The 16,162-nt window shown below is 35.9% G+C and overlaps 2 protein-coding genes across 3 annotated transcripts in view; both read right to left on the reverse strand.

Moving 5' to 3' along the window:
• Positions 1 to 1,272: 1,272 nt before the first annotated feature.
• The window catches only part of LOC125275939, an 80,079-nt gene continuing 65,189 nt past the window's right edge, over positions 1,273 to 16,162 (reverse strand). Inside the window, exons 1-6 of one of the 2 annotated variants that reach the window (XR_007186552.1) lie at positions 3,376 to 3,521; positions 2,857 to 2,909; positions 2,086 to 2,380; positions 1,630 to 1,876; positions 1,474 to 1,521; positions 1,273 to 1,365 (exon numbers count right to left, since the gene is read on the reverse strand). The gene's annotated coding sequence lies outside the window, so the exon portion shown is untranslated. Of the gene's footprint in view, positions 1,366 to 1,473; positions 1,522 to 1,629; positions 1,877 to 2,085; positions 2,381 to 2,856; positions 2,910 to 3,375 lie in introns of those variants that run through there. The other variant, XR_007186553.1, reaches the window with a different exon arrangement.
• LOC125275943 lies at positions 4,830 to 6,446 on the reverse strand. Its single transcript, XM_048203300.1, has 4 exons — positions 6,219 to 6,446; positions 5,768 to 6,118; positions 5,520 to 5,588; positions 4,830 to 5,400 (listed from the first exon to the last, which is right to left on the reverse strand). Exons 1-4 carry the CDS (start codon positions 6,277 to 6,279, stop codon positions 5,228 to 5,230), a joined length of 654 nt encoding a protein of 217 aa, XP_048059257.1. The 5' UTR covers positions 6,280 to 6,446; the 3' UTR covers positions 4,830 to 5,227.

Raw genomic sequence — 16,162 nt, forward strand, 5'->3', positions numbered from 1 at the left:
AGGCCTTTAAATGGTCTCTCAGTCTAGTTCTGTAGGCTACACAATCATGGGGAAGACTGCTGACTTGACAGTTGTCCAGAAGACGACCATTGACACCTTGCACAAGGAGGGCAAGACACAAAAGGTCATTGCAAAAGAGGCTGGCTGTTCACAGAGTTCTGTGTCCAAGCACATTAATAGAGAGGAGAAGGGAAGGAAAAGATGTGGTAGAAAAAAATTGTGTAAGAGCAATAGGGCTAAACGCACCCTGGAGAGGATTGTGAAACAAAACCCATTCAAAAATGTGGGGGAGATTCACAAAGAGTGGACTGCAGCTGGAGTCAGAGCTTCAAGAACCACTACGCACAGATGTATGCAAGACATGGGTTTCAGCTGTCGCACTCCTTGTGTCAAGCCACTCTTGAACAACAGACAGCGTCAGAAGCGTCTCGACTGGACTGCTGCTGAGTGGTCCAAAGTTATGTTCTCTGATGAGAGTAAATTTTGCATTTCCTTTGGAAATCAGGGTCCCAGAGTCTGGAGGAAGAGAGGACCCACTGTGGGCCCACATACACACACAGCAACGTTGCAGGCCTGAATTGTGGCTCGTGTTCATGGCAGAAAACTGAAAACTGGACCCTTCACTCTCCTGAGCACAAACAAATCAACATTAGTACTTCAGTTTCGTGTGCGAATCAAACAGCAATCCTGGACCCCTGTATTAGGCGTCTCGCAGCTCCTCGGTCTCGCTCACTCTCGCCAGCCGATGAAACGCACCTCCCGCGTAGCCAGAGGAACCCCAAATATCGCGGGTATTTGAGGCGCTATCTGGTCCTCAATGTCTCCCTCATCGTGCAGGAAACAACAATGCTGACACTAGTCAATCTGTTCTGTTCAAATGTTGCTCTAACTCATAGATCGGTTCAGATGAGTAACATGAGAGGTATGAGTTGATAATAATAAAACAATCCATACACTTGACTGACTGATTAACGACACCGGGATGTTGTATAAACTCTCACAGCGACCTCAGAGTAAACACAAATAAACAGGACTCGTGTGTTTCAAACACTCTGTTAGCACAGATAGTGCGTATCTCCCATTGCTTGCATATTGCATTGCCGCCTGGTCAATCTCAGCTCTCAAACAACCACTCACATTACACTCTGAAGGTGAATTACAAGTAACCAGAGTCGTCACTAGATGTTCTGGGTATGTTTACAGTATAATCGCTTTCCGCAGGTGCATTATTATAGGCTAATACTTGACTTTGACTGCCCTGTGAGTAACCTTCATTCAGATGCTGGCGTTTCTTGATGAAAACAAAGACAGTCACACCAACCAGAACCAGAACCAGAATCACAGGCAGTCCAACACGCCAAAACACTGCAATTGGAAGAAGGAAAATGGGAAGAGAATACAGTTTTTTAAAATGTTGTTTTTTAACGCACTAAAAGATTTTGTAAAGCTCTCAATGACTCCTGTCCTACTTACTATGTTCAGTGCCATCCTTGCTTTCTCCCACTGTTTGTGTACCAGATTCTGTAGATGATATTGAAATATTAGTCATAACATTTAGCATTTGCTGTTCAAATCATGATAAATAAACCTCAGCTGTAAAATAAGCTCAAATATTTGATCTTCTCTCACCTGTGACTGTGACTGTGATCAAGATTTCTCCTTCAGAGTCCAGAACTCTGTATGTTCCAGTGTCAGAGACTGTAAAACTTATTAATGGTCAATTTTCCATCACTGTCAGTCAGTCGATCACTGCTGACCCCGTGACCTCTCGTCCACACCTCTGTCCACTCTCCACTGGAGTTTTTCTCCACTTTATCAGCATTGATCAACAGAACATCCATCTTCAGCTGCTCTCCTTTTTTCACAGAAATCTCATCTGAGGAGAAACAGATATTAATCATTATTATAATTATGTCAATCAATCAAGACTGTGAACACATATTTAGAATCACTATGGTATTACATTCCAATATTAAGATGCAAGCCATTAGAAAATCCCATATCAGGTGGTACGTGTCACATTCAGTGTCTCTGATAATACCAACACAATTACGGAAAGCTCAGTTTGATCAGTTTTGACTTTACCATGAATTTGAAGATGGTACGTCCTGATTTGTCGCTCCACTTCAGTGTTATAATAGACTCTCAGAATGTATTTCCCAGCGTCACTCAGGATGCAGATCCTTGATGAAGATGTCACATGATCCTTTTTTAAAAAAACGACCACTACAGTTTTTCATCTCACAGACAGGGATGTTTCTTGACAGAGTGGATAAAATAACATCAAAAATGTCTCTGGCCCCAATATCACATGTCAGGGTGGCGTTTTCTCCTTTTTGTCCTGTCACATGTATAGAGATGTTTCCTACAGTGGAGGATTCTGCAAATACAGACAGTATAAATCATTCAATGCAAACTGAACAAAAATACATTATTGCATATTCTCAGTGATAAAGGTCATCATGAAATATTTATTTTAGTCACTTGCTCCAAGAGGATTCAATAATTGTGAAGTGATGATGATGGAGTTTCTCCAATATTTAACATCAGAAATGCCTATATTAAGGTTGTTGATTCGAGCCATGATCACCTTTTTCATATAATCATTTAAAATAAATAATTAAACAATCTTCTCACTTTCTTCAGAGTTAACTTGTTCAGCTAAAAAGACAGTATTGCTTATTAGCCTTTGAAAGCTAAGAAACAAATGAAATGGAGGTTCAGTGTGGAATGATAATGTGACATGCTGGGGAATTTCCAACTCAACCACAGTCTCACGACACACAATCGACGATAACTCTACCCGGAACTGAAGATCAAACATTGTTACAATTTAAAAACAAATATTATACTGACCGATATGATTGATAAAGCACAACAGCAGCAGCAGAAGATTCAACCATCTGAACCTGATGAAGAAACAGAAGAGCTGATTTCAGACACACATCACAAAACACATTTATACAGAGATAAAACACTTTCCTGAGTAATAAAATATTACTAAACATTCAACTTTCCTTTAGTCTGAATATTTAACACATGTGGAACTTATATGAAAAAACATTTCAAATAAGAAACATCAAACTATAACCTAAATCTTTGGTTTTATAAATGATTCCTTCTGTGTAATACTGAAAACCAGTCAATACACAAATAACAGGCTTTCAAAATTCAGTGATAATTTAATAAAGATATTAATAACCCGACTAACAAAAACCACCATCATCATCACAGTAACGGAGACATTCATAGAAACGAGCCGATTATCATTTCCGCATCTCTAGCAGAAGTAACGTTAGTTTCCACACAGAAACAACTATATACTAAAACAACACAAAAGCACCCATGCTGGATTCTTAAACCATGAAAACTTACATGTTAAAGGTTCTGCTTGAGTCTTTTGATCAGGCATCAAAACTTCATAAATTATTGCAAGTTTAGCGAGCGTCGACAAAGAAAGAAGAATGATTTTAAAAAACTGAAACGATCTCACACATCCTACCGGTGAAGAACTGAACCGTGTCACGTGACTGACATGAAAACATATCCGGAAGAAATGTCATTTCTTCATTTGGCCGCTCATAGTTCAAAACATGTAAACATTTAAATTTTATCATTAGACCACGATACAGAGACACTAAATGGTTGCAATATGGTTTTACATTTACATAGAAATTTAAAGTGAGCTTACTAAATAAATGTCAACTTGCATTAAAAGCAGGATATGCCATATTGTTGTTGTCCAGTTAATCTAATTAGTATTAGTAACCAATCTAATTTTTATGTAACAGAGTTGAAAACTTATAACCAATCTTAAAATAGGATATGTATGACTTGCATAAACTACAACCGGCCACTGATCTTTTAATCTAGGTCACTTTAACTAATGTAAAGTTAAACTCACTGTTTAAACATGTTTTTGTGAATCTCTCATTGTCTCCTGTTTTACTTACTATGTTGTTCAGTGTCATTAGTTTGTCATCATCTCTGTCCGCACTTTCCGTTTTGTCATTCCGCTTCTGTCCGGGCATCAGTGTAATGGACTCTGGGAATGTATTTCCCAGCATCACACAGTTTCAGATCCTTAATGAAGATGTCACATGATCCTATGATCCGTTATGATTAATAAATACATGTGGTCAAAGTTTTACTCCGATCAGGCATAACATTATGAGCACCTTCCTAATATTGTGTTGGTCCCCCTTTTTTCTGCCAAAACAGCCCTGACCCGTCGAGGCATGGACTCCTCTAGACCCCTGAAGGTGTGCTGTGGTATCTGCACCAAGATGTGAGCAGCAGATCCTTTAAGTCCTGTAAGTTGTGAAGGTGGATCCTCCATGGATCGGACTTGTTTGTTCAGCACATCCCACAGATGCTCAATTGGATTGAATTTGGAGGTCAAGTCAACACCTCAAACTCGTTGTTGTGCTCCTCAAATCATTCCTGAAGCATTTTTGCTTTGTGGCAGGAGCATTATCCTGCTGAAAGAGGCCACAGACACCAGGGAATACCTAGGTAGGTGGCACATGTCAAAGTAACATCCACATGGATGGCAGGACCCAAGGTTTCCCAGCAGAACATCGCCCAAAGCATCACACTGCCTCCACCAGCTTGTCTTCTTCCCATAGTGCCCTTTCAGTGTCAACGTATAGTTGGTTTGTTGTAATGTTATGGTTCAGTTGCATCAGTCAGGAAATCATTGGACGACAATGATGTGACACGTTTCCTCTGAAAGTGTAAGAACAGATCTGACATCTGACTTTAAACATAGTTTCAAGAGGTTTCACTTTGGTAATGATCAGGCTTTCTGCCAGAAAACATACACATAATTTGTTTTACTGCTGTTTATTTGATCAACACATTTATCATTGAAGACATCTGTTGACATTTTTAATAAATCAAGCTTTATGTGCCACAGAAGAGATTTACATTTATATTTTCTCTTGAAAACAACTTATATGCACATATTAATGCTCCTCCAGATGAAGTCTAAAGGTATAGCCAGACACATAATGTTCATTTTGATATTAAAGCATAAGTTTGCTGGTATTAGCTGTGATAGTTTGTCACAAAAACATCTCAGTTCCTCTTAAATGAAAGTATATCAGACCAAACAGCAAAAGATGTCTGAGCCTCAGTTGTCTATTTTAATGTTTCCCTACAGCAATGCTGATTTAACTGACAGGAATATATTGAGTTAGATTGTAAAATAAAGCACACAAGTTTGTCATTTAGCTGATTTTTGACTCATCAGAGATGCACGTTTGGCTTCTTTCCATCCTTTCTGCCAGCCGTGATGGTGAATGATTCCTCCTGCGATGAATGTAGCCAGAAAAAACACAAAAGCAGCGAGTCCAACACCACCGAACATCAACACACGCTCCGTCACTGTCACTCCATCTACAGAGACAGAAAAACATTTTGCAGAATGAATTCTGATTTACATGCTTGACAAATCAGTACTTATTCTCAGAGTTGTGAGGAAATGAAACACAGTCAAGAATAACATCTGCTCTCACCTGTGACCTCAACAACATCTGCCGTTTCTGTAACAGAATTACATTTGTCCTCTCTGTCTGTCAGCTTACCTGAAAATATTGTAAATATGTTTATCAAACACAAAGAGAAGGTCATCTTTAATGCTTAGTGAAAGAGGTTTGATCAGATCACAGCAGCACCAGTACTAGTGATGACTGACATAAATTGAGTAAAATAATTCTCAAAAATCTCCACATTGAAAGCATGAAGATTTGAGTACTGACAGTACCCTCGATCTCCAGTCTGATGGGTTTGTCGAAGTGCATCTCTGAAGTCACAGACTTTGTTCCACAGAAATAAAGGCCAGAATCTGACTCTGTTAGTCCAGTTATAACTAGAGAGACTCTGGTGATCTCTGTATCTGCAATGAATTTCAGACGACTTTTATTTAGATTGTACGTAACTAGCAGTTTTCTTCCCACTGCACTGCTGATCTTGGCAGTCATCAGCAGTGTTAGTCGTCCAGAATCAGAGTTCTGGTGATACCAGGTGATTTCATATCTGTTGGTCATGTTACAGTCCAGACTGATGTCTTCGTTCAGCTGAAATCTTAGCGTAGTCACTTCATGTTCTGAAACATCTGGTGGTGGGAAAATCATGAGGTGATCCTTAGCATTTATTTAGATAAAAACATCTATTTTAAGGTTTAAATTATGTGAAAGCTTAAACAATATATTTACCACTGGTAGTGAGCTGAATAATCCTGCATGAAAAAACACAAAAGAACAAAACCTTCTCCATTGTCTGTGGTTCGTGATGTGTCGATCAAACTACAGGTTACAGCACAAAGCAAGATACAAAACCACAAAGTGTTTCCGTTTCCTTTCTAAAAAAAGCTTTAAATAAAAGCTTCTACATGCTGTTCTTCAAACCTGCAATGCCGTAAATGTAAAAAATATATATATATATATATTATAGATGTTTTTTGTATATATATTTTTAGATGTGGTCTACATCAGCTTGAACGAAAGCATAACACTTCATGTGGGCACTATTCAGGCCTCTTGCAAAACCTTGCATTCATACCAAATGTTTGTACATCCATGTTTTTTATGTTTTGCAAACATTAGTGATGCATTTATTCTACACTGATGTTGCAGTTTCAGCTGATTTGCGCACTTGGAAGTCTTAGTAAATGAAAAACCAATTTTTAATCCATTCATTTTATTTAAAAAAAAAAAATTGCAAAGAAAACATTTGAAAGGCATTAATATTTAATGTAGAAACGTTACAGACATACAGCAATTTTCACATTATTGTTTCACATTTTCAATTGAGCACTGAATGAGCATTTTAAAAAGGTAAAAAAAATCATATTAACTGGCAATTTTGTGCAGGAGATTTTAATATAGCAAGAGTAATTGTCTATTTAATGCACTTTTGGTCTGAGACAGGTGATTGTTCTTCAATGCTGTGTTGATCTGAGGTCCAGAATAACTGTTTCAAATGTTGTAATGCTGTATACGTATAAAGATATCAAAAGATAAGAAAAGTGGCATATAAAGTGGCAGTGTTGTTTTTGTGGGGACAAATGGGTAAGAGAATGCAGGGAAAGACATAAAAACAGGACATTTGATATAAAAATATAGCTTATAGTAGAGCTGCACGATTCTAGATAAATAGAGAATAATTTAAAAAATAAATAAATAAATAAATAAAGATCCTGATTCTCTCATAATTCTGAAAAGACAACTAAACAAAATAACATGTAATTTACTAGAGCTTCTAATAAAATTGTTGTAATCTATATAAAATATCTAATTAATTTAAAGAGGCTCTATGTAGAATCAGAAACCCTTGTTATTAGCGACACCGGTGGCTGTTAAGTGAATCTTCCGCTGTGATTGTACTTGTCAAAGGTTTAAAAAGGTGCAGTAAGCGATTTCTAAGAAACACTTGATATTTGAAACCACCAAAACGAACACACCCCTATCTTGATAGCTCCACCCCAAATTCATGAACATGCTATGCCACACAGGCCCCTCCCCCATCATTAGTAGACACGCCCCTAACTCACTCGGCCCATTCAACTTTCAACAGTGTTTCTCAGAAATCGCTTACTGCACCTTTAATGGATCCAGGTGAATCAGTGTCATGTGATCGCGTGAGTGTTTGAATCGAGATTGTGATCTATTAACGATGAATCGTGCAGCTCTAGTTTATAGCAGCCTGGCATAGCAAGAATACATGTCTACTTAATGCACTTTTTTTGGTCACAAAGGTCTCTTGGTCAGAAAAAAAAAATTCCATGGTCCAAAAGGATTGTTTCATGTGCTGTAATACTGTATGCATATCAAGATTTGTCCCTCACTGACATTAATAGTAGAGTTACAATCCAAAAATAGCACCATATATTACGCCATATCACTATATGGAGTAGCTGCTGTGTCTATTTGCTACACATCTTGGTCGCTTAATGTAGAAGTAGATGCAAAGGCAAACCGGTAGCAGGATCAGGAGTTTGTTAGAGAGGTTCCTATCTGCATCATCTGGATTAAAAGATATGTGGGTAGAAAGAAAATCTATGAGTTTCAATGCCACTTTTTGCCACAGTCACTTTTTCAGCCAATACAAAATTCTGGGGTGTTTGAGAATCAAGTCTACATAGGTTTACTTACTCTTTATGTTCAGTGGGTTTAGTGGGTCCACTGAAGCACAGTCTGTGGAAGGTGAAGCTGAGCAAATTAATCACTTGTTCAGGATGTATATAGATGTGCAAAAAAAGGTTAACTCATAAAAGAAAATTCTGTAATTATTTATCCATATTTATGTTGCACAGAGGAAAGAAAATATTACTGCATTGGGACAGAATAGGGATGAGTAAATACTGACAAATTCTTTAAAATACAAAGGCTTGGTTTCACAGACAGGGCTTAGATTATGCCAGGATTAGGCCTTAGTTTAATTAGAACATTTAAGTAGTTTAAGTAGTGAATCTTGAGACAAAACAATGGCACTGACATATTTTAAGATATATCAGTGCAAATTGCTTTCAGTTCAAACATTATTTGATAATTTACTCACCCCATGTCATCCAAGATGTTTTATGTTTATGTTCTTTCTTCAGTGGAAAAGAAATGAAGGTTTTTGATGAAAACATTCCAGGATTTTTCTCCATATAGTGGACTTCACTGAAGGTCCAAATGTTTCAGTGGAGCTTCAAAATATAAAACATATACTTTTTACCCACAAATGCTCGTCTTGCACTGCTCTGTGATGCTCCACACATGACGTAATCACGTTGGAAAGGTCACACGTGACAGAGAAAAAAAACACACCTTATTTTCTCCTCCGACTTCAAATTCAGTTTTACCTTTTTTTGTAAAGGGCATTTGATTTAGTCTTTGACGTTCACTTTGGATCGGTACTTCCGCCTACGTTTCGTGTGACCTTTCCAACATGATTACGTCATGCGTGGAGCATCACAGAGCAGTGCAAGATGAGCATTTGTGGTTAAAAAGTATATGATTTTGACACCAATATTGTTCTTATACCTAAGCCAGGTTGTGACCGGCTGTTAGTGTCATCATACAGACCAATTTCTTTACTACCCGCTGAAACCAAAATAATCGGTAAAATCCTTGCAAATAGACTGAAGAAGCATATCTGTGATATTACACATCCGAATCAGACAGGCTTTATGCCAGGCAGACATGTATTTTCAGTGAAGTCCACTATATGGAGAAAAATCCTCTGAAAACCTTCATTTCTTTTTGACTGAAGAAATAAAAACATCTTGGATGACAAATTATCGGGAAAATTGAATTCTGAAGTGAACTAATCCTTTAAACCTTGTCTGTGAAACCAGGGCAAAGTGAGATGATTTGTGACCTTACCAGGCATTACAGCCGTTTTGACGTAGAATGGGTCAAACACTGAGTCTTTATCAACAGCATACATTCTTAATGTGAACGGTGTGTCTGTTCCCCACTTTGAACAATCCGGCACGACCACAGAACATCGTCCTCCTTGCAATAAACTGGAAACAGTACGCGTTTCATGAAGAACATCATGTGATTGATGTTCCACAACAACAAGAACGCTCTGATGTTCCTTCAGCTCCACTGCTCCATCACAAGATAAAGCACACTTGGTACACAGCTTCTGTAGAGGAGCACAACCTGAGGATATAAACAATGGGATGGTGATCTCTGTTTTCCTTTCAATTATCCTTCTAATTGAAATTGCAAATTAAAAACACACCCAATGGAAACATGTCAATATATCACAAAAAAGGTTTATATCCTCGCATGAGGTGGGTCTTCAGGCAATTTGAAAAAGGAATATATTGCAAAACTGCAATGGAAACAGTTTTTTGCATTTACAGGCATATGTAAAAATCATTCTTTAAAGAGGGCACGGTATGTTTGGACAGAAGACGACACGGATTCTTTATTAAACTCATAAAAGACAAAAAAAATACTGGATTCTAAATAACAAAACCACAATTTATGCAAAACCAGGAAACAGATATTAGTCAGAAACACCCCATATATGGTCACAAAAGTTTTGCGCAAATCTGCAATGAAAACTCGTCTACTAAATACTGACATTAAAACACAATGCAAGAATAAAATACTCACTTGCACAGTAAATGTTGGTCCACAGCAGTAAAATCAATGGTTTGGGCCTGAGGAGAACAGAAAAGAGATGATTATGTACAACATGATCATTTATTTCATGATCATTAATTATCTTTATTTAAAGTGACAATGTTACAGTAGCAGAGCTAACTCAGAACATTTCTTTCTTCACAGAGAGAAAGGACACAAATCCTGGCTGATAATAGATTATTTTTTAATGATTGCTTAAACATTTAATATAAAGGTTATAAATAATACTGAGGTTGTCTCCAACCACAATGCTCTCACTGCAGTGAATTAATAATTACATTAACAATCCTGCTGCATACCCTAATACAGAAGAGGATTAGAGCCAAGCAATAATAAAAAAATAAAACCATCTCGAGATTAAAGTTGTTAAATTTCGAGAAAAAACAAGATAAAATGTTGACAATAAACTCATAATTTAATGACTTTATTCTCAACATTTTATCTTGAATTTTTTCTCGAAATTTAACAACTCTAATCATAATTTTCATACTTATAACAAGTAAATTCAGCACTCAACTAGTGTTAGATATGAATCGTTTTGAGATGTAACTGCATAATACTTGTGACCATAAGCTGAGTGTTTATTAAACCTTCATTTATTGTAATGATACAATAATAACAATGTACTAATAGTATTTCATAATATGACTATACTTAAGAATTTTAAATATTACTCAGTTGTACATGAGCAAGTGTAACAGTACTCAAAAGATTAAATATAATCAATGAAATGAAAAAGAATTTGTGCAGTTTAATATAGGAACTTAAACTTACAGACAAGCCTTTGCACTTTTCTATATTAATTCTTTTTTTATGTGCAATCTTTTATTTCCTGCTCTTTATAATATTTGTCTGTTGTCTGAGAAAGGAGAAATTTTCAATATAATATTGCACTAGACCAATTATTTTTTATTAAACTGTTCAAACAAAGAAAACTACACTACCCAGAATGTTTGTAGGCCAAAACCTAGAGTTAGCATTTTAGCACTTTCGGTTTCATTGTCAGAAGTCAATGGGTTGTTGTTGTTTGTTTGTGTGTGTTTTTGTTTTGTTTTTTCATTAACGTTAAATGCCTGAAATAAGGTCCGTGGTTAACACAAGCTCAAGACACTTTCACGTTTTATTCTAAATTCATAAAACATAAAAAATAAAATGACGGTTGCTAACAAGTGGCTAGATATAGAACCAGAGGCTATAGGCTCACGCTTTAAACCTCAAGTCTGCTTTTACAGCCTCTATAGAGTAGGTTATAAGTTATTTTTTTGCGATAATCCAAAAGCCTATGATTGGGTTAAGATTGTCAACGTGATGCTAGCTACCGTGACGTCATAGTTCCACAACAAAATAAAAGACAAACATGCAAACTGGCGCGGGGCTATAATAATTTAAACATACTTACACGTAAAACCGTGACAGCATTTTAAGCTGTCTGAATGAACGCGGAAGTTCTCAGTGGTATCAGGGCCAGAGTGTCTAACATAACCGGGATTCACCGTGAAGAGAAGACGAACAGCCGGTGCTGTCCTGTCAAGACTGGATACCGCTAGTACACTTCGAGTTAAAGCGCATGCACGTGATAGTGTGACACATGCGGCAAACAGCCAATCACAAAAGTTATGAACAATACCTCACAAGTATCTAACTAACAAAATGAGAGAAATAATCTTAAAGTTAATTCATAGGTTTTACCCAGATAAGTGTTCTCTCTTAAGAATAATATTAATACCCTCTGTTCTTTTTGTTTAGAGAAACCTGAAACTGCTTCACATTTATTTTGGAGTTGTTCTCATACACTGACATTTTGGTGTGACATTTGTGACTTTATTAAATGTTATGTGCATCCAAATGTTAATTTTACATACAGAAATGTAATTTTTGGCTTTCATGAATGTGAAAAGAAAAATTACATTTATTTTATAAGCCTTATTTTTTTCTGTTTCACGTTGATTAATATACATTTTCAAAGTGCATACGTCTTTTTTTAAGATTTAAACATGAGATGAAAATGTATTTTGACTCTATTCAATCTTCTAAAAACTTGAAAGCTATAAGAACTGTGGCTGTGTTTAAGGATTTGGCATTTAAAGGTGCTAAAGAGGATGTTTTGTTTTATACATTTTTGCAATATTACTTGAAACTGTCTTTACTAACTGATAAAAGACTATTTATTAGGTGCACTGAAAGGAATAATATTAATATACATCATCTATGCACGAGGTAGGGCCTTAAAAACATCAGCCAATCGATCATCGCGTAAACGATTGGCCCTCTGGTTTGTCAATCACTACCATGACGTTCCTTGTGAGAGACGTGCGCGGCTGCACGCTCCAGTAACTTTCCACACTCCACAGGCGCCGCATGCAATGTTTTTGTCAGGAGACAGGAGTAACAACTGCAGATTATGAGTTACCTGCGGTGAGTCCGACATAATGAATCCACTAACACGACACAGCGAATGCCGGTGGTCAACACTCGTGTTCCAATAATCCTGGACAAGTTTTGGGAGGCGTTCCCTCAAAATGAGCTGTGAAGCAGGGGGGCTGTTCTTACGCATGCGCTCATTTCAAAAACTCACTAACTGTCTTTGGATTCTCAGTCGACGAAAAAATCCTCTTTAGCACCTTTAAAGGATTAGTTCACTTTTAAATAAAATCTTCCTGATAATTTACTCACCCCCATGTTGTCCAAGATGAAAAAGTTGAAAAGAAATTAATTGGTTAGTTCACCCAAAATGAAAATTCTGTCATTAATTACTCACCCTCATGTCGTTCCACGCCCGTAAGACCTTCGTTAATCTTCAGAACACAAATTAAGATATTTTTGATGAAATCCAATGGCTCAGTGAGGCCTGCATAGCTCTCAAGATCCATTAATGTACTAAAATCATCAACAAATCAAAAATATTAAAAATGTTTTAAAAAGTATCAGAGTGTCGCCTCTTGGGTTCTAAGCTCTTTGTAGTCAAGACTAGATACCGCAAGTACACTACGAGTTTAAAGCGCCTGCACGTGATAGTGTGACACATGTGGCAAACAGCCAATCACACGGAACACAGAGAATGTCAATTAGAGATCGTTTGGAAAATTATCATAAAATTAAACGCGTTAACAAGGCAAAAATAAACACTGTTGCTGCAGTGAAAGTTTGAGAAGGAAGCTGAAAGAAAATATCTGACTAATGTTATATTAATGCATAAGCATGAGTGATAAAACAGATGTTACAAAAAACAGCACTTGTTTAACACTTAGAAAACAGAACCACTCTCTGCACTGTTCTGAAACACCTAGTTTGATCGACACACAAAATGGAAAAAATGAATATACCTCTGTGTTTTTTCTTCCTTGATTATGCAAATAATTACCAGTGATAAGAATACTGTTTAAACTTGCACTTTACTCACCACTTTAACCTCAAATACTAGAGTAGAGCGGGGCACGATAACGCTTTTTGACTTTTTCAGTTTGTGTAAATCTACTTAGAGTTCAGGGAATTTCTTTTGTTCCACATTAATTCCACACATGTCTGGTACAAATATGTGGCTTTGTTTCATTAATACAGTGTATACTTTTTTCTTTATTTACCCCAAAGAAGGGAAGTGAAATATGACAACATGCCCCATAGGTGGGACACATTGTAACATGACCATATGACAGCTAAAATTTTAGCTGACTTTATTAAAAAATATACATGACAAACTAAAATATTTTGTCAATAAAAGACAATAATTATTTTTTTCATATAAAATAATAGCATTTTTTTTTTTACAAATTTAAATTTAAATACTTTTGTATTTGTACTCTGCAAAACACAGCTATACAGCACTGGTCAAAACAATACAGGACAAACAGATGAAGAGACATATTCAGACATTCAGAAAAACAAAGAGCTGAACAAAAACACTCCTCTCCCTCCACTCACAGCTCTCACACAAAACAAGATAGATGAGACAGTACACATGCTGAACATTTCTTGAAATAATATTTTCTGGATGTTCAGGTTCTTCCTCTATTCATCCTTCATCCTTCATCATTCTTCCTCTATTCATCCTTTTTTCCATGGTTTCTCAACAGAAATTCATTAAAGTTGATTATGCCAGTTATATCGTAACTGTATAGTAGTTTATAGTTTTATAAAGTAACTAAAATAACCCTTAAAATAATATCAGATTAGTCTAATTTAAAAAAATATACAGTACAGTCCAAAAGTTTGGAACCACAAGATTTTTAATGTTTTTAAAAGAAGTTTCGTCTGCTCATCAAGGCTACATTTATTTAATTAAAAATACAGTAAAAAACAGTAATATTGTGAAATATTATTACAATTTAAAATAACTGTTTTCTATTTGAATATATTTCACAAAGTAATTTATTCCTGTGATCAAAGCTGAATTTTCAGCATCATTACTCCAGTCTTCAGTGTCACATGATCCTTCAGAAATCATTCTAATATGCTGATCTGCTGCTCAAGAAACATTTAATGTGTACAATTGTACAAAATATTTTTGTACAATATTTTTTTCAGGATTATTTGATGAATAGAAAGTTCAAAAGAACAGTGTTTATCTGAAATCTAATCTTTTGTAACATTATAAATGTCTTTACTGCCACTTTTGATTGATTTAATGCATCCTTGCTGAATAAAAGTATTCATTTCTTTAATTTCTTTTCAAAAAAATAAAAATAAAAATTCTTACTGGCCCCAAACTTTTGAACGGTAGTGTATAATGCTACAGAAGCTTTGTATTTCAGATAAATGCTGTTCTTTTGAACTTTCTATTCATCAAGGAATCCTGAAAAAAAAGTACACAACTGTTTTCAACATTGAAAATAATCATAAATGTTTATTGAGCAGCAGATCAGCATATCAGAATGATTTCTGAAGGATCATGTGACACTGAAGACTGGAGTAATGATGCTGAAAATTCAGCTTTGATCACAGGAATAAATTACTTTGTCAAATATATTTAAATAGTACACAGTTATTTTAAATTGTAATAATATTTCACAATATTACTGTTTTTTACTGTATTTTTAATTTAAATAAATGTAGCCTTGGTGAGCAGACGAAACTTCTTTTAAAAACATTAAAAATCTTAGTGGTTCCAAACTTTTGGACTGTACTGTATATATATATATATATATATATATATATATATATATATATATATATAGATGAAAAATTAGCTTAAGTGAGAAATTTACTTTTGCTGTTGTTAAATAAATGTTCACTGATATCTTCCAAAGATTTTTGAATTTTGGCGCCATTTTTTTTCTATATATTGTCGATATGGCAACTAGTAAATACGTTTCTTCATGCTATCTTGTGTGGAAGTATTTAAACCACGTGTGTTACAACTAACCCCGCGTTAGTTTGTGCCCCGCGCTCCCCTACAGTTATTTTTATCAAAACAATTTCAGAGAATTGGTTTATCATTTTTTCCCATATGTTTCAGAACATGAAGTGACTCTTTTAAGTGTCCAGCTGAATGAAAGCATCAGTCTGAACTGCAACATGACTGACCGATATGAAATCGCCTGGTTTCACCAGCATTCTCAACAACTAACACAAATAATATCTGCAAAAACAGATATGGCAATGGGTGCACCGTGCACTGAGCAGCTTGACCAGGGGCTGAGCAGGTGGACCAGCTTGACCAGGTCTCCACCAGCATCACCAGCTTTGCCAAGCTGATATACGTCAGCTTTGTGAAATGGCAATTGGCTCTGGTGTCTCATGACCATGACAGGTATGACCATTAGACATCATAATCTAATATTGACAATTCAAGAAAAAAGGACTTGTGACCTGTTTTAGAAATATATATATATGTTGTTTTACAGGTTTCAGAACAATGCAGAGACTAAAACCACAGAATGTTTCCATTTCCTCCAAATCTTAAAGTGTTAAACTAGTGCTGTGTTTTATCACAGCTGTACTGTTTCATCACTTATGCTTCAAACTTTTATGTGCAATCACATAATGAAAATACATGATTTATTGGATGTGGTATG

This window comes from Megalobrama amblycephala, linkage group LG9 (genome assembly GCF_018812025.1).
Source record: "Megalobrama amblycephala isolate DHTTF-2021 linkage group LG9, ASM1881202v1, whole genome shotgun sequence".
Lineage (NCBI taxonomy): Eukaryota > Metazoa > Chordata > Actinopteri > Cypriniformes > Xenocyprididae > Megalobrama > Megalobrama amblycephala.

Excerpts from the sequence above, each read along its gene's own strand:
- LOC125275943 (XM_048203300.1), bottom strand. The coding sequence starts at position 6,279 with ATGGAGAAGGTTTTGTTCTTTTGTGTTTTTTCATGCAGGATTATTCAG. Across the intron at positions 5,589-5,767 it reads CATCAGACTGGAGATCGAGG|GTAAGCTGACAGACAGAGAG; the intron begins GTACTGTCAGTA and ends CAATATTTTCAG. Across the intron at positions 5,401-5,519 it reads AGATGTTGTTGAGGTCACAG|ATGGAGTGACAGTGACGGAG; the intron begins GTGAGAGCAGAT and ends CTGTCTCTGTAG.